The 21,184-nt window shown below is 58.2% G+C and overlaps 1 protein-coding gene across 4 annotated transcripts in view; it reads left to right on the top strand.

Annotated features, from left to right (window-relative positions):
- Unc5b (unc-5 netrin receptor B) overlaps positions 1 to 20,376 on the top strand; it is a 77,077-nt gene extending 56,701 nt beyond the window's left edge. For 3 of the 4 annotated variants that reach the window (XM_010606231.1, XM_010606223.3, XM_010606219.1), the window contains 16 exons: positions 1,756 to 1,980; positions 5,446 to 5,589; positions 5,984 to 6,087; positions 7,131 to 7,311; positions 7,989 to 8,156; positions 8,828 to 8,992; positions 9,208 to 9,240; positions 11,026 to 11,220; positions 11,428 to 11,817; positions 12,316 to 12,403; positions 13,209 to 13,377; positions 13,464 to 13,697; positions 15,304 to 15,453; positions 15,899 to 16,063; positions 16,966 to 17,147; positions 17,856 to 20,376. In XM_010606231.1, coding sequence (XP_010604533.1) covers positions 1,756 to 1,980; positions 5,446 to 5,589; positions 5,984 to 6,087; positions 7,131 to 7,311; positions 7,989 to 8,156; positions 8,828 to 8,992; positions 9,208 to 9,240; positions 11,026 to 11,220; positions 11,428 to 11,817; positions 12,316 to 12,403; positions 13,209 to 13,377; positions 13,464 to 13,697; positions 15,304 to 15,453; positions 15,899 to 16,063; positions 16,966 to 17,147; positions 17,856 to 18,021 — 2,759 coding nt within the window. In that variant the 3' untranslated portion in view covers positions 18,022 to 20,376. The remainder of the gene's footprint in view (positions 1 to 1,755; positions 1,981 to 5,445; positions 5,590 to 5,983; positions 6,088 to 7,130; positions 7,312 to 7,988; positions 8,157 to 8,827; positions 8,993 to 9,207; positions 9,241 to 11,025; positions 11,221 to 11,427; positions 11,818 to 12,315; positions 12,404 to 13,208; positions 13,378 to 13,463; positions 13,698 to 15,303; positions 15,454 to 15,898; positions 16,064 to 16,965; positions 17,148 to 17,855) is intronic. The other variant, XM_010606238.1, reaches the window with a different exon arrangement.
- The last annotated feature ends 808 nt before the right edge of the window (positions 20,377 to 21,184 follow it).

The following is a 21,184-nucleotide window of genomic DNA, read 5'->3' as shown; positions in this document are numbered from 1 at the left end:
GTTACAGCAGTTGGGTGAGGAGTCTTGGGCCACCTTCCAAATATTGATGTCTGTTTCTTGGGTTCAAACTTTGGCGTGGTCTGTCTCTAGCTAGCTGTGTGAGCTTGAGCAAGTAGCTTAGCCTCTCTGAACCTCAGTTTTCCCACCTATAAAGTGGAGACTAGCAGAACATACCTTACAGAGTTGTTGGGAAAATTAAACAGCTCAAGGACAAGGCCGCAGCACTGGACGCTCACTAAGACTCATTCTTTCTTGCAGTACCGTGTACCTGCTGTGTCCCAGGTCCCTTTCCAGGCATTCATGCGGTGCTCACAGAACACGCAGACGAGCTGCTTCTCTCCTCACCCAATGGCTTTCCCTTCCCTCCCTCTGTTGTTGCGCCTGTCTGTCATCTGTCCGTCTGTGTCTCACACACACTGCCTGGGACCTGTAGCCAGTGACGATCGTGCATCACCCCCGAGACCACCCAGTCTTGGTGGGGTCTCGTGGTCCACGGAGAAACTACAGCCAGCCACGTTGTGCTTTTCTGGTCTTGGAAACCCAGGTGTCCATGGCCCCTCGGCCTGGAGGGGGCTCACTAGAGCCACACGTGGTCCCCACGTCGGTGTCCTAGGGCCCCTGCTGAGGCAGCACCTGACTAGCAGGGACCAGGAGACGTGCCCACCCCACCCCTCAGTTCTCTGTTTCCTCCAGAGCAGTGGGTGGAGAAAGATGAGCCCCCACAGCTTGACCCCGGCACCTCATTGTCTGCATCTGGCACTGAAAACCAATTTTCCGAAGTCAGTCGTGAGCCTTCGTGAGCCGATGGCCGGCCTGGCCTGGTTTCCTCCCACTCAGTGCCAGCAGGCGCTGCCCCCTCCCTTCCTGTTTGCCTCACCTCCCGAGGTGCTGCTCTGTCCAGGGACACAAGCATCCCCATGTGCCCCTCTGAGGGAGGAGATGGCCGTGCTGGGAAGAGGCCGTGGGCTGAGCGGGTCGGTCAGACCGAGAGCCCAGCTCTGGGTGGGGACCCTCAGTCCTGTCTCCATGGGTGCTCTGGCTTCCTCACGGGGCAGGCCTGCAGGGGATCGAATGCCAAGGAGGCCAGGCCTGGTGCCGCTACCCCCGGCCACTCCGTGCCCCAGGACCCTGGCTGTCTCTTGGAGTCATCAGCCTGACTGGTTGGGCTGCACAGGGCAGCAGTGGCTTCGGGGCAGAGCTGGCCTGGTTTGAGTGCCAGCCTCGGCCCTTTTTCCAGCCTGTCACATACTGTGGCACCTCCATGGGAAATGGGAGTAAGGCGGGGCCTTGCAGGAGCAGGGGACCCTGGGGAAAGCCAGGGAGTGTCCTCGTCCTGAGATCTGGCCTCCCTGGCTTCTCCTGCTGCAAGAGGGTAGAATCTCACAGCATCACCAGGCATGGGAGTGCATGTTTGAAATCCCAGAACTCAGGAGGCTGAGGCGGGGGTTCCCTGGGAGTTCAAGACCAGCTGGGTTGCAGAATGAATTCAAGGCCAAACTGGATGATATAGTGAGATCCTGTCTCAAAACAAAACAAACAAAAAACCCACAGCATCACAGTGCTGGGACAGGCTCTAAAGCCCAGTCTCCTAAAGGCAGAACAGGATGGGGGAACTGAGGCCTCTAGAGTGCAGACCTTGCCTGCTGGTAGCCCCAGAGCAGGGCCTCAGCAGGTCCATCCCCAAAGCAGGCACCAGGGAGGTCAGGGCTGCCTGAGGCCTCGCCACCTCGCTTCACGGGTGCTGTGTCTCCCCAGGTGCTGACGCAGCCGGCGAGGTGCTCCCCGACTCCTTCCCCTCGGCGCCCGCAGAGCCACTGCCCCACTTCCTGCAGGAGCCGCAGGACGCCTACATTGTGAAGAACCGGCCCGTGGAGCTGCGCTGCCGGGCCTCCCCCGCCACGCAGATCTATTTCAAGTGCAATGGCGAATGGGTAGGCCAGAGCGACCACATCACACAGGAAGGCCGGGATGAGGCCACGGGTGAGTGCTCCGCGCTGGGCACCCCGGGGCGTCTGCAGGCTCAGCAAGGCTTTTGGTCACCATGGCCGCTGCCTTCCACAGCACCAAGTCCCTTGCCGAGTGCTTGCTCCCTTTGCCATTTTCTTTCTGTCCTTCTGATTGGAGCAGGGAGCAAGTTCCAGTGGGGAACTCGGATTCTCTAGCCCTCCAGTGGCTGCAAACCCCCACCTCAACGAAGAGAAGCAGGCCTCTGCCCCACACCCATGCCTCCAAAGTGGAGTTCATTACCATCCTTACTATTACTAGTCTCTGCGGAGAGTGTTGCTGTTTCCCATTCACAGCCGCGATACTGTTCCTCTAGAGAGAAATCGTTAGCTAAGTGTGATGGCGTCTGCCTCTAACTGCAGAACTTCGGGAAGCTGGGACAGGAGGATCATGAGTTTGAGCCTGGCCTGGGCAACTTAGTGATTTAATGAGACCCCATCTCAAAGTATAAAACAAAAAGGGCTGAGGATGTAGCTCAGTGCAAAGGCCCTGGTTTTGATTCCTGCACTGCAGAGGGAAGAAAAGAAAGGAGGGATAAGGGAGTATTTTACGTATCCCCCAAAAAGGGTTAATACAGTTTAGATATCACTTACTCATGTGCTTGGGACCAGTAGCCTTTCAGATCTCAGAGTTTTCTGGATTTAGGGTTTGCATAGACTTTCCTGGTTTTGTATCCCTGATCCAAAAATCCCAAATTCAGAAGGCTCCAAAACTTTCGGAGTGTTTCTGATTTTGGTTTTGGGATGTTTGACCCCAGGTCTTCGTGCAAGCAGTGCTGGGGTGTAGCCAGGCCCTGCAGTGGGCACCCTGGGCACAGAAGGAGATGCACGGCCCTGTCTCCTCCTCTTCAGCTCTCTTATTTCCCTCCCTTTTGCTTGCCTCCCCTTCTGATCCCAGGGGCCTCTGTGTCTCTCTCTTTATATTTGTCTTAAATTGGGCATTGTGGCACACATCTAATGGAAGCAGGAAGATTGCCTCAAGTTCAAGGCCAGCCTGGGCTACAAAGTGAGTCCCTGTCTCAAACAACAATACAGATCTTTTTTGGTGTGTGGGTACGAGGGTTCAAACTCGGGTCCTTGTGCTTGTGAGGCAGGTGGTGGAACCACTGAGCTAAATCCCTGGCCCAACGACACAAATCTTTGTGTCTCTGTCTGTCTCCCTCCCTCCCTCCCTCCCCACTTTTGTTCTTTTTCTCTCTCCTCCCTCTCTCTGTCTCTTCCTGTATCTCACTTTCTCTCCTTCTTTCTCCCTCTTTCAATTTCCCTTGCCACAAAACGCCCAAATTTGGGATCCATGCAGACAAAACCACACCCCAGAATGTACTTAAAGCCACTGAACTGGGTACTTAAAAATGGTAAAAATGGCGAGTTGTGTACACATTACCACAAGTAATTTTTTAAACAGACGTTTCGTGGTCATCAGTGACAGTGTGGTCCCCGCTCCCTGCCATAGGTGCCCTGGGCCTTCCAGGAGGAGGATGGAGCACTGCTGTCCCCACAGCTGCCTATGATGGACAGTGGCCTGCACACCAGGCTCTGTAGCCATAGGCTCCCCTGCTCTGGTGCTCAGCCCTGAAAGCAGAGGAGTGTTAACAGCGGTGTCAGGACAAGAGGAACAGCCACTCAGCCCCTGCCACCATGCTTGGAAGGCCCCAGAGCCCTGTTCTCATCCTCTGCCTCTGGCAGGTGGCTGTGGGCAAGACGTCCAGCTCTTGGACCAGTGGCATCCCTCTGTCCCACATGAATGCTGCTGCTCCTGCCCAGAGGGACAGGAGAGAGGGACCCTCCCGGCACACCCACCCCTCCAGACTTGGGATGGAACCCAGGGCCTTCACACTAAGCTACATCTTCAGCCCGATTTTATTTTGAGACAGGGTCTCACTGAATGGCTGAGTAGCCCAGACTGGACTCAAACTTGCACTCCTTCTGCCTCTGCCTCCCAGGGTGCTGGGGTCACGGTCCTGTGCCATGTCAGCTCAAGTCCACTTTCAAAGTCAATAGCTGCTTCCTTCTACTGGCTTCACCCACTCAGTAAGAACTCATGAATTAATCCACGGAGGGCTTAGCAACCTGTGATCCCACCACCTCCGAACACTAAAGCCAGTGCACACGTCTCTGTGGGACACCTAGTAGTTCCCCTGGAGACCCTTGGCTGCGAGGACAGAGGTCTAAGCTGGGCAAGACTCCGGTGAACCGGTCCCCACTGTGCTGGCAGCTTGCTGGGGGACTCTGGGCCTGCCACCTGCCCTCTCTAGCCTCAGTTCTCTAAACAAAAGGAAAGGCTACAAGAGAGCCAAACTGCTTGCTGGAGGCAACTTGTATCCAGCCTGGGCTGGGTGCTGTGGCACAGTACTCACCATGAGTGACCTAGCGTTTACCCTGTTTCCCTGCAGTGAGGGAACTGAGGCTCAGAGGGGCTGAGTGACTTACTGAAGGACACAGCTGGAGAGCGAGAGTGAGGCCAGGACGGAAAGCGGCCAATCCTCTAACCTGGGCCATGTCATCGTACCACAGTGTGCACGGTCCTGCTCTCAAGGGGCTGGACAACCCATGTGCAATAAGAGGATGAGACAGGATGTGCCAGAATTGTGAGAAAGGGCAGCTAGGGAGGCTCCCTGGAGGAGGAGGAGGCCTGGCCTTCCTCCAGGCTTCGGGGAGGAGCTCCACATGAGTCCACCCCTTTTCCAAGCCAGAACAGTGACCCCTGCCTGAGCTGGGGAACCCAGTGGTCCAGCAGGGAGCTATACCGTATGCAGGCCCTTTCTGCACTAGGCCCCAGGCCACATCCTGGGCAGGGCAGTCAGCACTGAGCACATCCAGATCACATGCCTATAATCCCAGGATATGGAGGCTGAGACAGGAGGATTGCCACAGGTTCAAGGCCAGCCTAAACTGTAGTGAGACCCTGCCTCAAAAAACAACAAAAGAGCTAGGCATGGTGGTGCACTCCTGTAATTCCAGCACTGGAGAGGCTGAGGCAGGAGGATCGCTCTGAGTTCAAGACCAACCTGGGCTACACAGTGAGTTCCAGGTCAGTCTCGACTACATAGTGAGACCCTGTCTCGGAAAAAAAAAGAAAAGGAAACACAAACAGTGGCCCTGGGGGCTGTCACGGGCATGGTCGCCATGCAGTGGCAGTGCTGGCCACGTCCTGAGAGCTAGAGGGAGAGGCACAGGGCAGCTCCCTTCCGGAAGTGAGGCCGAGCCAGACACTGAGGGTGACTGAGAATACAGCGGGCGCAGGGGGAGGGAGTCCAGGCAGGGTCCTGTGACCGAATCAGCTGCACCGAGGGCCGGGCTGGAAGATGCCCCGGGGCTGCAGGGGTCTGTGGGGTGGAGTGGCGGGGCCTGAAGACCTTGGCTCTGACCTGCACGGTGACGGGGGAGGGTCAGGTGTGCTGTGCGCCCCAGCCCCCTCCCCGACACTGCTCTCCTCCCCAAGGCCTGCGGGTGCGAGATGTGCAGATCCAGGTGTCCCGGCAGCAGGTGGAGGAGCTCTTCGGGCTGGAGGACTACTGGTGCCAGTGTGTGGCCTGGAGCTCTGCGGGCACCACCAAGAGTCGCCGGGCCTATGTCCGCATCGCCTGTATGTCTCCCTGACAGCCCAGCCTTCTCCGTGGATACCTGAGAGGGAATTGACACCTGCAGAGCCTCCCTCTTGCCTGGCCTCAGCCACCTCAGACCCTGGGCACACTGGTGCAGCTTAGATGAGTCCCTGTATCAGATTTCCAAAGGCTGTTTTCATCTATACAAGGAGCTTGTGGCCACCTTGCATACTGGGCCACTGTGGGCAAAAGATTTGAGTGAGGGAGGAAACGGCATTCCCCTAGCTATAGAACCAAACCTCCCCAGGTGAAGGCCAGGTGTCCTGGCACAGCTCCTTGGTGTGTACTCCCACCTAGTGGCCACATTTGGTACTGCATGTCTTCATTCTGCCCCTACCTGATTGTTCCTCCTGACCCTCTGCTTCTTTCTCCCAGACCTGCGCAAGAACTTTGACCAGGAGCCCCTGGGCAAGGAAGTGCCCCTGGACCATGAGCTCCTCTTGCAGTGCCGCCCACCGGAGGGCGTGCCAGTGGCTGAGGTGAGCAGGATGCAGGGGACACCAGGAAAGGTGGAGACCAGCAGGCCTGATACCACCACAGCCTCCCAGAGCCTCCCCAAGTCACAGACAGGGAGTGAGGCTTGGGATGAGAAGGATCAGCCACCTCTACGGGCTCAGCACAGGCCAGATCCCAGCAAGGCCCCAGGTCCTGCCCCCAACACCCCTGTCCCCGCCTAGAGCCCAAGGCCCAGCATCGGGTCACCCAAGGGTCTCGTGGACATCTGAGTGCCCACCACTCTGTAGGCTGGTGACTCCTTCCCTTGGCCTTTGGATCCCTCAGCAGTGCCCTCTGCCTGTCCCCTCTCACCGTCCTTCCTCGAGTAGCCAGCAAATGCCCCCTCCCACTCATACCCCTGCTCCGTGGTCCAGGAATTAGAGCTGGGGACAGGGGCCGTGTCAGTTTGTCCTTGGGGTCCAGGGCTGGGAGGACTGGCTTCCCACAGGGGATCAGCCTTGTCTAACCCCCAAACCTCGCCCCAGTGGCTTAGCCTTCCCTCGGCTCGGGCCTCCTCTGGAAATAGTGTGACGTGTAGGATGGGCCGGGGCACAGCTGTCTTCACGGCAACCTGGCAGCACGGATGGTGTCATTCCTGAGCAGCTGGGAACCGACGCTGGGTGCGGCGGGGTGCCCGCCCAGGCAGAGCAGCTAGTGACTGGGGAGCTGGGACTTGACCCCAGGAGCCGTTCCCTACTCCGCAGCCTGGGTTTGATAGTGAGGACAGGGACTGCCAACTACTGCATGCTCAGTGCTTCCCTGAGCCAGCCGTGTCCTCCCTGAAGCCCTGGGGGGCAGATGCTGTCTGGTCCCCATCACCCAGCTGGCACGTGGGGGCCCTGTGTGGCGAGCACCCCCCACTCAGCCACAGTGCGGCCCTGTGGAGGTCCTGCCTGGGGTGTCGTCGCCGTGATGTGGCAAGCCACCGTGCTGTCCGCACTCAGCTGTCCTCTCCTCTGCAGTGTGCTCATCCCCGGCCACAGGGGCAGAGGGCCTGGGTCCTCAGCACCCCTACCCACTCCCACAGGTGGAGTGGCTCAAGAATGAGGATGTCATCGACCCCACCCAGGACACCAACTTCCTGCTCACCATCGATCACAACCTCATCATCCGCCAGGCCCGCCTGTCAGACACGGCCAACTACACCTGTGTGGCCAAGAACATCGTGGCCAAGCGTCGGAGCACCACGGCCACTGTCATCGTCTACGGTGAGGTGCTGGAGATGGAGTGCGGGGAAGGGCTGGGGCTGCACATCTCCTCCACCCCACCCTGCGGGTCAGCAGGACCCCAACAGGTGAGAAGTGAAGGGACTGAGGTCACGCAGAAAAAAGTGGCCAAGGGAGTCACTCCTGGGTCCCCAGCTAGGAGCACTACCCACTTCTTGGCGTCTCTAAAGGAGAAGAACCAACCCTCCTGAGGTCAGATCCCCATCATATAGGGGAGCAGCGGCTGCTGTCCAGTCCTGAGCACCGTCCTCTGCTGTTCCCCTGGTCCAGGGGTGAGAAGGGCAGAGCCACAGATGCAGGGACTATGGGACGTTATAAAAAAGGGCCCCAGCTTGGGCTGCGGATTTAGCTCAGGGGTTCGGTCACCTGCCTCGCAAGGGCAAGGTCCTGAGCTCCATCCCTAGTACCAAAAAAAACGGCCCCGGCCTGAGTCTGGATAAGTACTGGGTCTCTGGAACCTTGTCACTATGGGTGGGTCCGGGACAAGACAGTGACCTTCGTGTCCTTTCTGGGCTGATGGTGACAGCTCACGGCTGCACGCTGGAGTCCAATGCCTACAGCCAGGAGGGGCTTCAGCCAGGTCTCAGCAGAGGGGTGTGGGCTGGGGGGCTGGGGGTCCCTGGGCCAGGCCAACCCGTCGATGGCTGCTGTCCCTACAGTGAATGGCGGCTGGTCCAGCTGGACAGATTGGTCACCCTGCTCCAACCGCTGTGGGCGTGGCTGGCAGAAGCGCACACGGACCTGCACCAACCCCACCCCACTCAATGGAGGCGCCTTCTGCGAGGGCCAGGCCTTCCAGAAGACTGCGTGCACCACCGTGTGTCCAGGTGTGGAGCCCACCAGGCGGCAGCCTGCACACCCAGCCCCTCCGCCACCATCCCGTGCTCTGACGGTGCTGAGACAGCACAGCGCCCTCCCAGCATGGGCCAGGCAGGAGCTCCCCCGCGGCCCACAGCTGGCAGCCCAAGCTGCCTAGGCGCTTTTGCCTCTGAGCCTTTGCTGTGCCTGCCCTGGCTGCTGGGGAAATGAAGGCAGAGGCTCTGAGCTGTGGTCCTGGGTGGGCTCCTCCCCCTGCTCGACCAACATGGGTTTTTCTGGCCCAGGGTCTAGTGTCCTGTACGTAACTCTTGGCCACGGGTCCTTATCCTCCTAACAGCTCTCTCCCCTCCCGTCTTCCTCTTCCTCTGAGTCTCCATCTCCACGCACATCTGACTGTGCTGCCTCCTTTTGGACGTGTTATGTGATGATGTGGTGCTCTTCACCCTGGGCTTGTATCTTTGTACTTACAACTATGCACTGGGCCTTGTCTGTGCCGGGGACCCGTGCGTCTCTTTGTCCACTGGGCACATCTGACTGCTCACTGGCACAGGGCTGTGTGTGCGCAGCATGGTTTCCCAGGGTGAACGCGTGTGTCTCAGCTTCCTCTCCCCACCCAGGGTGTGTGCGTGTGCATTGTAGGTGCGCGCATGTCAGCGCGTTGTTCTGTAACTGCCCACAGTGGACGGGGAGTGGACGGAGTGGAGCAAGTGGTCAGCCTGCAGCACCGAGTGTGTCCAGTGGCGCAGCCGCGAGTGCATGGCACCCCCGCCCCAGAATGGAGGCCAAGACTGCACCGGGCCGCTGCTCGACTCCAGGAACTGTACTGACGGGCTGTGCGTGCAGAGTGAGTCCCCAGGAGCACAGGGCCCTGGGTAGGGGGCATCTGGAGCCAGGTGAGGGCCCCACCCCCACTCAGCCCTAGACCTCAGAGCCCGGCCTGCTGCGGGGCCGCCCTCGGGGCTCTGCCACCCCACATGCGTCATCTCATCTCGTGTCTCCTCCTCTGCCATCCTTTCTCTGTCACCTGTGTCATTGTCTTTCCCTTTATTTCCCCGACAGATAAGAGAACTCTAAGCGACCCCAAAAGTCACCGTAAGTCCCCTTTCATGACTGTCTCCCCTCTGGGTCCCCTGGTTCTCCTTGGCTTGCTTTTCCTGGTTGTGGGGTACAGGGCAGGAGAATTGACGGTGTCCCTTCTGCCGACCCACGCACTCGACACTCCATGGGTCTCTGTCCTCCATCACGAACAGACAGGCCTTTGGCTGACAGAGAGGGCCTAGGACTCCCTCATGACCGTCCTGTTACAGTTTGGGAAATTGAGTCAGGAAAAACTCACCCAAGGACCCAACCAGGAAGTAACAGAGGCAGGATTTGGACCCAAATATTTTTGTGGCCAAGGCTGGTGCTTTTAGCCCTATGCCCTCGACCTTCCTCTGGGACAGGGACGGGGCAGCACCATATCCTCCCACCCCCACATCATATTCTAGCAGCTGGGCCCTGCCTCCTGAGCCATCTGCAGGCCTCTACCCTGCGTCAGCTCCCAAGAGGGGTCTTGTCCTCAGCCCCATGGGGCTGCTGCGTTGCAGTAATATCAGAGCAATAAAGCCTTTTTGGCGGATTGGCCCATGGTAATTAAACCACAATTTCCAAATAATTCTGAAATCATAAAATCAGCAGTAAGGCCCTCAGCCCAGCTCACTGGGGGACCAGGCTGGCGGCTGATTAGAGAGCATAAATCACCAGGCAAGCGGCCCCCAGTGTGAGTAAGGACATTAAGATGCAGAGCAAAGCTGAGAGAGCCAACTCCCTGCTGGGCCAGGAGCCTTCAAAGAGGTGAGAGCCCAGTCCTGAGGGGGTTCCTCTGAGGGGAGCCCAAAAATGAGGGAAACAGGCAGGTGCAGGAAATACACAGACCTTCAGAGGAGAGAGCCATGCCTATGTGCTGGAGGGCTCAGACGGACCCAAAGGCTTGGAGGACACCAGGCAGGGAAAGCAAGCCTACCTCTTCGAGAGCCTGTCCGGCTGAAAAGTATGCTTGGGTGCTTCCTGGAGCAGCCATCTTGGCAGCCGCCATCTTGGCTCTGCCTGAGCCTCCCAGTACAGTAGCCCTCAGCCACGTGTGGCTACTTAAATTCATATTTAATGTAATTTAAACTAAATCAATTAAAACTTTAGCTCTTCAACTGCACCAGCCACTTGTGTTTAAAGGCTACATATGGGACTACACAGACATAGAATAGTTTGGCCATCATAGAAAGTTCTGTTGACCTTGCCTCTTTGATCTTGCTACCTTCCTGCTTGGCGATCGCCTGCTTGACCAGCTGCAGCCCACTGTGGGGAGGGAAACATAGCCTTGGGGTTGCTAACCCCACCCTCGCTGCCTGCCCACCTATTGCCTGCATCTCATCCCACCCCTCCCTGCATCTCCACCTCTTTCTCTTAAAGCACAGGATTGGGAAAAACTCAGAATGGTTACTCATAAAGATTCTGGGGAGCCAGGACCTATGGTCCTATGAAAATGGCTGCGGGCTGGGTATGAGATCCTATAGTTTAAATCTCAGCCGCAGTAGCACAAATTGCATGGCCACAGGCCTCTGAACAGGGAGCCGTGAGTTCATTCATGGTGTGGCCATGTTCTTTTGCATCATTGCCACCCTGGGAGGGTGGGTGGGCAGCAGAGCAGGGGTTTGAGACCATTGTGCTAATGAGGAGACTGGCTCAGAGAGGTCCTGGGCTGGCCCGAGGTCACCAGCGTGTTGTGCCAGGAGTCAGATCCTTGTCCAGTGCCAGCCTGTCCCGAGCCCTGCCCCTCCCCGGGATCCCAGCCTTCGCTGGCAGCCTTGGCCCTGTGCCTCATGTGTCTTCCTGTCCCTGCAGTCCTGGAGGCTTCGGGTGACGTGGCGCTGTACGCAGGCCTCGTGGTGGCCGTCTTCGTGGTAGTGGCGGTCCTCATGGCGGTGGGGGTGGTGGTGTATCGCCGCAACTGCCGCGACTTTGACACTGACATCACCGACTCATCCGCCGCCCTCACTGGGGGTTTCCACCCAGTCAACTTCAAGACCACGAGGCCCAGTAAGGACCCGAGGATGCCCTGGGGTGGTGGATTGGTCGGGGGCCCTGCGAGGGTACAGCTGGAGCTCCTGACTCTCCAGGGTTTCACCAGAGTTTGCCCCCAGCTTGCAATGGAAACTTCACAGCTGGACGTTTGAGTGGGACAGGGGGGCCCCACAGAAGCAAAGGGGGACTGGCCAGGGCGTGACCATCACTCCACCTCTGCAGGCAACCCACAGCTGCTGCACCCAGCCATGCCTCCTGACCTGACGGCCAGCGCTGGCGTGTACCGAGGGCCTGTGTACGCCCTGCAGGACTCAGCTGACAAGATCCCTATGACCAACTCTCCCCTGCTGGATCCCCTGCCCGGCCTCAAGATCAAGGTCTACAACTCCGGCACCACTGACCCCAGGCCTGGCTTGCCCGATGGGACCGACCTGCTGGGCGTCCTGCCACCTGGGCCTTACCCTGGCGATCTCTCCCGGGACAGCCACTTCCTGCACCTGCGCAGCGCCAGCCTTGGGTCCCAGCAGCTCCTGGGCCTGCCCCGAGAGCCTGGCAGCAGTGTCAGTGGCACCTTCGGCTGCCTGGGTGGGAGGCTGAGCATCCCTGGCACAGGTGAGCCACTCGCCTGTCACCCTGGCTCAGCGCATCCTCTCTTGGCAGCCTCAGCACCCACCCAGCATAAGGCAGGGCCTCCCATCCCTTTGCTCAGATTCAGAGATGAAGGTTGGAGGGCCAGAAGGGATATAAGATGGAGAGGCCTGCCTGTGCCTTCTGGAGCAGGGGACTATGGGCCAGCCACTCTGCAAGCCTCGGGATCTCTGTCTGTCTGTTGGGAGGGAGTGGCCCCACATGGTCCTGCAGTCTTACAGAGCACTGTTCTAGGTTCTAGGGGCAGGGAGGGCAAGGCCACCCATCTTGGCTTGTGAGCCCAGTGGTTGGCAGTGTCCTGGAGTCTGGCCCTGAGCTGGGCATAGTGCTGGCCCTGGGACACTGTCTCTCCCTGCTCCTGGCTGGAGCCCACCCAGAGCTCAGATGTCATCTGTCCCTGCCCCCAGCCGTGCCAGCCTCCCATCCCCATTCCCCTAAGCACAGACTTCCCTCTCCCCCCAGGGGTCAGCCTGCTGGTGCCCAATGGAGCTATTCCCCAGGGCAAGTTCTATGAGATGTACCTGCTTATCAACAAGGCCGAAAACAGCCTGTGAGTAGAGACCCCTGCCCTGGCCAGCTGCTCTCCACTACCCGCTCCCTGCTGGTCCCTGGGTTAGGGCTCCCCTGGGGAAGGCCTTGGTCTTATCATGTCCACATTTAAAATGTGCAAAACCAACACCCTAAGCCACACAACTGAACAGCAGCTGACAAACTGGCTACAAGTGAAGTGCTAATAACCCTGCTGTGTGAAAAGCTTCTGTAAACTAAGAAAAATTGAGGTCCTCAGTACAAACATAGACACAAGATGTGAACAAGGGATTCACACACTGTTTCTCTTACACAGACAGACAGACACACAGACACACAGACACAGGGACCAGAAGTTTCTGAGGAGACAACCCACCTAATTTGTAGTCAAAGAAAACAGCCACAAGATCTTGGGAGGTTTTTCTGTTGTTTCATTTGATGAAGGAGTTGTGAGGATTATTTCTTTAAATGATGATTCCCTCTTGCTGCCAAAAACCTGGGGAACTCAGCCCTCTCTGGCGTGCTGGGAGTGTAGATTGGCACCAGCTCTCCTGAGGGCAGTTTAGCGGTGTCTGGCAAGACTGATCCAAGAGTGCAGGACCTTGGAACAGCACCCAAAGATGTGGCCATGAGAAAGCAATGGCATCAAAGCAAAACTCTGGGAACAACTTCGAGGTTTATTCATCTTCTTCTACCCGCTTCATGCATCCCCAGGAGCTCTGCCCTCACACAGGCCAAGGCAGAGGTGGGGCTGGCTGGAATCTGCCCTTGCTGAGTTCTTTGGGTTACCCCTCACTGCCTCCCTCCCACCCTGTGCTCTGCCCCAGCCCACTTTCCGAAGGGACCCAGACAGCACTGAGCCCCTCAGTGACCTGCGGGCCCACGGGCCTCCTGCTGTGCCGCCCCGTCATCCTCACCGTGCCCCACTGCGCTGAAGTCAGTGCCGGTGACTGGATCTTCCAGCTCAAGACCCAGGCTCACCAGGGCCATTGGGAGGTGAGGAGCAGGGCCAGGGAGGTGAGAGCCAGCCCCTTGTCCTCCTTCCGCAGCCAGGGAGGCTGACTGTGTCTCCCATCCTGCAGGAGGTGGTGACGCTGGACGAGGAGACCCTGAACACCCCCTGCTACTGCCAGCTGGAGGCCAGGTCCTGCCATGTTCTGCTGGACCAGCTGGGCACCTACGTGTTTGCGGGCGAGTCCTACTCCCGCGCAGCCATCAAGCGGCTCCAGCTGGCCATCTTTGCACCCGCGCTCTGCACCTCGCTGGAGTACAGCCTCAAGGTCTATTGCCTGGAGGACACGCCTGTGGCCTTGAAGGTGGGTGCCCACACCCGGCACACTGCAGTTGCACTACCCGCAGCCGGGCAGTGCAGGATCCCTTCGGGCTTCCCTCACTGCCCAGGTGCATGGACCTTACAGGCTCTCTCCATCCCTCCACGAGCAAATGGCATGGGACCCTCAGAGTAGAGATGAGGCTAGGGTTCCTGCCACACCAGGCTCCAGGCCTCAGGTTGGAGACAGGTCTGCAGAGGGCTTAGGAAGCACCAGAGGAGGGGTCTGAGAAGGCTGACCGTAGACCTGAGCCCCAGCGGACAAGCAGGAACTCGGGAAGAGAATTAGAGAGGGAAGGGCATTAGAGCAGCCGCTGCCAAGGCGGGTGTGCTGCTAGGTGAGTGTCAAGTCCCAGGGGACATGGGACAGCATATGAGGCCAGCAGAGGCAGCCTGGGAGCCTTGGAACCTGTCCAGCAGCAAGAGGTAGACCCGGAAGATGCCAGTAGACAGGTGCTTTTTAGAGAGCCTCTGTGGCTACGCTGTGGGGTATGGACAAGAAACAGCTGGCTGGGAGGCTGGACTGGGGCCCGGGCAGCGGGCAGTGACTGCACCGGGAGAGGGGACCAGACTGTGATTCGTGGGTGTAATGACAGGTTGAGGCTGTGGGATAGGTAGGGGAATGTTCAGGGCTGGCAGCCAGGCTATGCTAGATGCAGAAGGGGGCGTGGGCGGTGGTGCCCCTAAGTGAGGGAGAGGCCGTGGCAGGCAAGGAGTCATTGGGGCAGAAAAGGAGGGAAGGGGGAAACTGGTGTTCACCGACGTGCGACCACCAGCCACAACACAAGTACCACCCACCAGCTGCAACGCAACCCTCCACCCTCCAAGAAGCCTTGCAGTCCTCTCCCAGGCTCCCGCCCCTCCCACCCTGGGCTCGGTCCCTCCCGGATCCTTACCTCCCAGGCCCACGCAATTCTCCCAGACTCCACGGTGTGTGCTGATGCAACATGGGTGGAAGGGTCCTGGAGGAGAAGGAGCGCCTCCTGCTGGGGTCGCTTGGCCTGATTTCAAGGAGGCCCGCAGTGGGGTGGAGGCTGCTGGGAAATACTCTTGTGGCCTGGATCTTCTCGCACTGGGGGTCCAGTGTCAGCTGCTGTCCACTTTTGGTCAGAGAATGGCACGGAGCTAAAGAGGGAAGTGGCCACATTTGGGTATCCTTTGTTTTTTCTGCCTCACTTCCATCCCTCCCTCTTTCTGTTCATCTATCTGTACACTTAGCTGTCTATCATCTCCCGATTCATTTACCGTTCCTTTCATATGTGCTTCTGTTCATATCTGTTTCTATATCCGTGTTTCTGTGTTTCTTTCTATCCAGCATCCGTTCATCTAGCCATTCACACACCCCATCCGTCCTTCTGCCCAAACGGTGATCCCTAAGTCCACCCACGTATCCTCCTGTCTGCATTCCTGCATCCACTTTCCTGTTCACCCACTCATCTGTCCACACATCCGCTCGTCTAAAGCACCTGCTGAAGGGGTCAGGTGGACCCTGTGCTCCGTGTTCAGACAGCCCCCGCCCCCGCCCCGACTTGCAGCAGAAAAGGGCGCCCTGCGAAGTGTGACAGACTCCCCTTCCCACCACCGGTCCACAGGAGGTGCTGGAGCTGGAGCGGACTCTGGGCGGCTACCTGGTGGAGGAGCCCAAGCCCCTGCTGTTCAAGGACAGCTACCACAACCTGCGCCTGTCCCTGCATGACATCCCCCACGCTCACTGGCGGAGCAAGCTGCTGGCCAAGTACCAGGTGAGGGCTGAGCTGGAAGCGGAGGGGCCGCTGCCCCCACCAAGCCAGGTCCCTCTCTGCTGCCTCTGTTGCCATCGCTGTCTCCCTCTGCTGGCCATCCTCAGACACATTCCCTAGCTCCGTTCCATCCACAGCCACACTCACTTCTGCCCCTGCCACACTCCATGTCTCCTGAGCCCATGGCCCTCGAAAGGCCTCTCCATCTGGGTGTGCATGCCTGGCCGACTGGCTACACTCATCTCTGCTGGCCACATCCCTCTGCTCTGCCCTGCGGTGCGTGACACCGAGTCCCTGAGGCAACCCCAGCACAGACACACACAGCCTACACATGCTCCCCTCCCCCGCCCTCCTCAGTGCCCTCCCGGAACCAGGGCCTGACCCACCCCCAAGGCCCCTGCTCACCCCAGAGCCAGCCTCGCCTGCAGCCCTGACCACCCTCCCGCAGGAAATCCCTTTCTGTCACATTTGGAGCGGCAGCCAGAAGGCCCTGCACTGCACCTTCTCCCTGGAGCGGCACAGCCTGGCCTCCACCGAGCTCACCTGCAAGATCTGCGTGCGGCAGGTGGAGGGGGAAGGCCAGATATTCCAGCTGCACACCACACTGGCTGAGGTGAGGCCCGTGACACCGTGGGGCTGGGGCTGCAGCATGTAGACCCTGTGTCCCCCTTCATCTGGGCAGAAATTCTGTTCCCTTAACGACATTGTTCCAGCCGGGGGCGGGGGGACTTGGTCAATTTGGGCCAGCAGCTGTCATTTCCTGAGTGGTGTGTAAGGCCCTGTAAATCCAGACAGAGCTCTAAAAACCTAGATCACCCAAGGTGACCATGCCAGACTCTCTCTTGGTGCAGTATAAAAAGCACTGAAGCCAGGCATGGTGCACATATTTGTAATCCCAGAATTCATGAGGCTGAGGCAGGAAGATCGCTGTGAGTTCAGGCCCAGCCTGCACTGCTTAGACCCTGTCTCAAAAACAAAAAAGAAGGACTGAGCCTAGGTCTGGACCCTGCTCTGCTACTCCCTTGCCATGTGATCCTAGGCAAGTCACTTCCTCTTTCTAGACTGCATTTTCTCTGTGAATAACAGTGGGCCAGCATGGACTTTGTAGACCTTGGCCAAGGCTCCTGGGGCCTCCTGACCGTGGGGCTGCACAGTTCAGCCCTTACCGTCAGAGAGGAAGCCTTTGCCGGGCATGGTGGCGCTTGCCGGGCATGATGGTGCACGCCTGTAATCCCAGAACTCAGGAGGCTGAGGCAGGAGGATCACTGCTAGTTCTAGACCAGCCTGGGCTACACAGTGAGTTCCAGGTCAATCTCAACTACATAGTAAGACCCTGTCTCTAAAAACCAAAAAAAAAAAAAGAGAGAGAGAGGAAGCCCTTGCTTGGGCAGCTAGCGATGCCCAGTGGAGGTGGGCACGATGACTCAAGCCCCAGTGTGCCTGCAGTCCCAGCAGGGAGGATGGAGGGACTGACACTGGTCACATGGCCCTCTCGCTCTTCTCCCGCCCTTCCAGACACCTGCCAGCTCCTTGGATGCCCTCTGCTCTGCCCCTGGCAGTGCCATCACCACACAGCTGGGCCCCTATGCCTTCAAGATCCCAGTGTCCATCCGCCAGAAGATATGCAACAGCCTCGATGCCCCCAACTCGCGGGGCAATGACTGGCGGCTCTTGGCACAGAAGCTGTCCATGGACCGGTGAGTGTCCCGACCGTCAGCCTCGCCACCTCCCTTGAGAAGCCAGGCTGTGTCTTCCACGCTTTCTCCCGTGGCATAGGGAAGTGCCCACTGCCCAACTCCTGGGACAGGCTGCAAATCAGCTGCAGCCCTGACACTGGCGAGGTGGCCACCATCAGCCCCACAGTGGCCAGACTAAGCAGGTGCATCCGAGACACTCGCTGAGTGGGTGAACCTTAGTGTAGCAGCTTTTGCAGAACTGCAGATGCTCAACACTTAGGATGGCAGTGATGACAGCGTACTTATTGAAAAAATGTGTCATCAACCTGCCTTGAGCAGATGCTATGAGTGAGACGTCTTCCTAGAAAAGAGTGGGACTTGCACAGCTGGCTGGGCTAATGTTCCTGCTATCAGGGGAGTTCGTGGGGCAGGATCAGAAGGGAACAGAAGTGGATGGAAGAGCAGAGCATGGTAGCTGGGCTTGGACAGTCCCTCCTGGTGCCAGTGTCTGCTCTGCTCAGGTTGGATCTGGTCCTGCGGTGTTGGGAGGTAAGTCACTCCAATCCCGTGTTAGAGACGGCCGAGGCTCAGCGAGGGCCACCCGCCTGCAAGCAGAGTTGCTAGGATTCAGACCCAGGACTGCAGGACCCCCAAGCCCACAGCCTTTCCACCCACAGGCTGCTGGGAGGTGCTCAGCACACTCTAATGCCCCCTGCTTCCCTCGGCCAGCTACCTGAATTACTTTGCCACCAAAGCGAGCCCCACGGGTGTGATCCTGGACCTCTGGGAAGCTCTGCAACAGGACGATGGAGACCTCAACAGCCTGGCGAGTGCCTTGGAGGAGATGGGCAAGAGTGAGATGCTGGTGGCCATGGCCACTGATGGGGACTGCTGAGTGCCCAGAGCTGCGGACTGGCAGGGACAGGCAGGAGGCGGGGCAGGGAGACCCAGCACTTACAGCTGAAGTTGCTTCTCCTCCTCCTGCTCCCCACCAGAGCCCTAGACCAAGACCAGACCACAGCCAGCCTTAGAGAATCCATGTGCTCGGTTGCCGGGAGACCCAGAGCCCCTCACCTCGCGCTGCGTCTCCTCGTTCGCACCCTGTGTGACAGCAGCAGTTAGGGACAGAAGGTTGCCCTCCCTCCAGCCCTTCTCCCCCTCGCCCTGTGACTTCTGGGTCCCCTAGTTCAAGCTCTGTTCTCACCTTCTCCCCTAGCTGCTGGTTCCTCCCCGCCAGATCCCCAAAAGCTTTCACTCCCTTTCCCTCGCAAAGAGTCGAGTACAGTTCCACAGAACTGCTTTCTCCTGTCCACAGTGAAAAGGAAAAGGAAGGAAAGAAAAAGCTTCACACATTAATGAGGCTCAGAGAACAACACCAAAACCACAAGGGAAAAGAAAAACCCAGTTTCTTAGGAAACGCAAATGATTTATTATCCAGATATTTGGATAAGTCCTTTTTAAGAAAAAAAAAAAAAAAAAGGAAGGAAGAAAGAAAATGAAAAAAAAAAAAGAAAACGAAAACTTTTTTCCTGAGTGGGTGAGAGTTGGCGTGCTCAGGTTCTGGCCTTGAGTGTGTGTGGGTGTGGGTGTGGGTGTGGGTATGGGTGGGTGTTGGGGGGAGAGACTGAACAAGGCATTCTTTGCTGCTAATGAATCCGGTTTTGGACTGAATTCTGACAAGACCTCAGTTTCCCCAACTGTGCAGGAGCAGATGAGACAAGGTCTGCTGAATTCATAAAGCCAAGGGCCTTGAGGACGGGAGGGGGCCCTTCCCTCCCAAGCCACAGGCAGACACCCAGGATCCTCTGTACTCCTGGGGGGTGCAGTGCAGATGGAAAGGGCAGGGGTGGGAAGTGTAGGCACCCAGGCCAACTGGAGACAGCACCCAGGAGGGCAGTGGAGGGTGGAACTCATTTTCCCAACTCTGATCTGCACCTTCCTCTCTCTGTGCTTGGAAATTGGGAAGTGGCCTTTCTGAATGGGCAGGGTGGCTGAGGTAGAGGAGCTCACACTGCCCACCCCAGCATGTTCCGGGGACACGAGTGGGGAGGATCAAGTCCCCATCCTCTGAGCCAGCTGGCACTGACCGGACCAGGATCTCACAGTGGGCACGAGGCCTCATTAAAGGCCACTTCTTGGCACCCGAGGCCGGGCAGGTGCCAGATGCATCAAACTCTGAGCCCTAGCCCCAGGGCTTACCACAGCAGCCTCTGCTGGGACCACCTGGGCACACCCTGGCCTTTGAAAGTCTGCTGTCCTGTTCCAGTCAGTGTCCCCTGCCTGGATCTCACTGTGAGCGCTGCAGAGGGAGGCAGGAGTGGAGGTCCAGCTGCTATGAAGGCACCGTGTGACCTCAGGCATACCACTGCCTTCTCTGGGCACCTGCGTCCTTTTTATGCCCAAGAGGCCCCGCAGATGCTGTCTGAGTCCCTTTGGAATCTGACACACCATTTTCTGGCCTTCTCAAGGGAACCCTAGAGGGCAGAAGTTGAGGTGGCCACGTCCCTCCTGCCATCTCAGGAGGAGCTCCTGGTGGTTGAGGTCCAGCCAGCCCTTTCCAAGAGCCCAGAGCCAGGACGACCAGCCAGAACCTCCTGTTAGGGTCACACTGTCAAGCAGTTGCCAACTCTACCAAACTGCTGAGGTGTTGCCACAGGGCAGCAGCAGCTCAGTGCCACCAGGAACCTTGCCTGCAGGGTCTGTCTCTCACCTCTGGCATGCATGCGTGCGTGCGTGCGTGTGTGCACGTGCTTTTATCCTCGAGCACACCAGGGTGCCCCCCCAGGGACATGCGCACCTGCCCTGCCTTGTGTGGGACGTGGCCTCCTGCGCCCCTGGAGGCCCCGTGCCTGCTTCGCCTGCCCTGCGCCCACAGGGTCCGTGTATCTCCTACGTGCCTCTCTGCCTCCTCGCAGGCCCAGCCTTCTTCCTGGGACCCTCCTCATCTCCTGGACGGTCCAGGGCCCCCTGTCCCCAGGCAGCTGAGCCGAGTCCCTTCACAGGTCCTCTGAGAGGAGGTGACCGGGAGCCTGGGTGCAGGGGGCAGACAGCTCTGGGGACTAAGGGCTGGACCCTACATGGGCTACGACATGGTTTTATGTCCCAGGGCTGCAGCACTCCAGGGATGGCCCCAATCCCACCTCTGTCCATTCTGTAAACTACAACCTGTAAATAACGTTTAGCATTCCTATTGTAACAAAATTAATTTTTATGAAATAAATTATATTTCCTAGTCTAATAAAAAAAAAATCCCAGGTTGTAGTCTGCCGTCTTCTTGGCTGTCGGTTGCTGGAGACTGAGAGTGACTGTCCTGTTCTGTGAACTCCGTGGGGCCAGGGACAGGGAGGCCACTGTCAGTTCAGGGCTGTGGCACCCCTTGCAGGTGATCCAGCTCGGCACCCTCCCTAAGCCACAGTGAATTAGGGCCCCTGCCAGGTCTGGATCTGATCCCACTCTAGTCTGTTCCTCGTATGTGAGACTGGTGGACTCTGTCCCAGAGGCAGGTGTTCCAGTCTGCCGTGGCTAGGCAAGGGCCGGAGGAGCGACACACGCTCCAGATCCCCGTCTGCCTTCCAGTTCAGAAGAGTCCGTCCCACCGGGGCTGAGGCGGTCAATTCAGTACCCTCCCCTGGGGCAGAAAAGGAATGAGGGACACCCAAATTGAGACTGTGTGACTTTGAGGCCGGGGCTGCCATGCGTGGTCGGGCAGGTCGCACGCTGGATAACAGTACCCCATCCACCCGCCTCATCTGGAGCGTGGCGCCATTCCCGCCTACAGCACTAGGTCATAATATGTGTGTTTGAGTTGCCAGCAGTGGACAGTAAATGATCCTGTTCTGATAAAATCAGTCTGTTGGTGTTCATTTCCCCCAGGTGGTGAGGGAGATCCTTTTTCTAATTTGCAGTGGCCTCTTCTGCCCTGTGGACCTCAGACTCCCTGGGGGAATGAGTCTGGACCCAAATTTCCCAGCATGCGCTGCCTGTTCTAAATAGTCCCTGTGTTCTCCCGTGTGTGGAGTACAAGCGCCCTGTGGCCCATCCCGGGAGTCACAGTGCCC

Source organism: Fukomys damarensis, unplaced genomic scaffold (genome assembly GCF_012274545.1).
Source record: "Fukomys damarensis isolate Sample0158 unplaced genomic scaffold, DMR_v1.0_HiC HiC_scaffold_20, whole genome shotgun sequence".
Lineage (NCBI taxonomy): Eukaryota > Metazoa > Chordata > Mammalia > Rodentia > Bathyergidae > Fukomys > Fukomys damarensis.
Note: the sequence above shows the minus strand (reverse complement) of the source record. Positions and strands in the feature narration are given on the sequence as shown.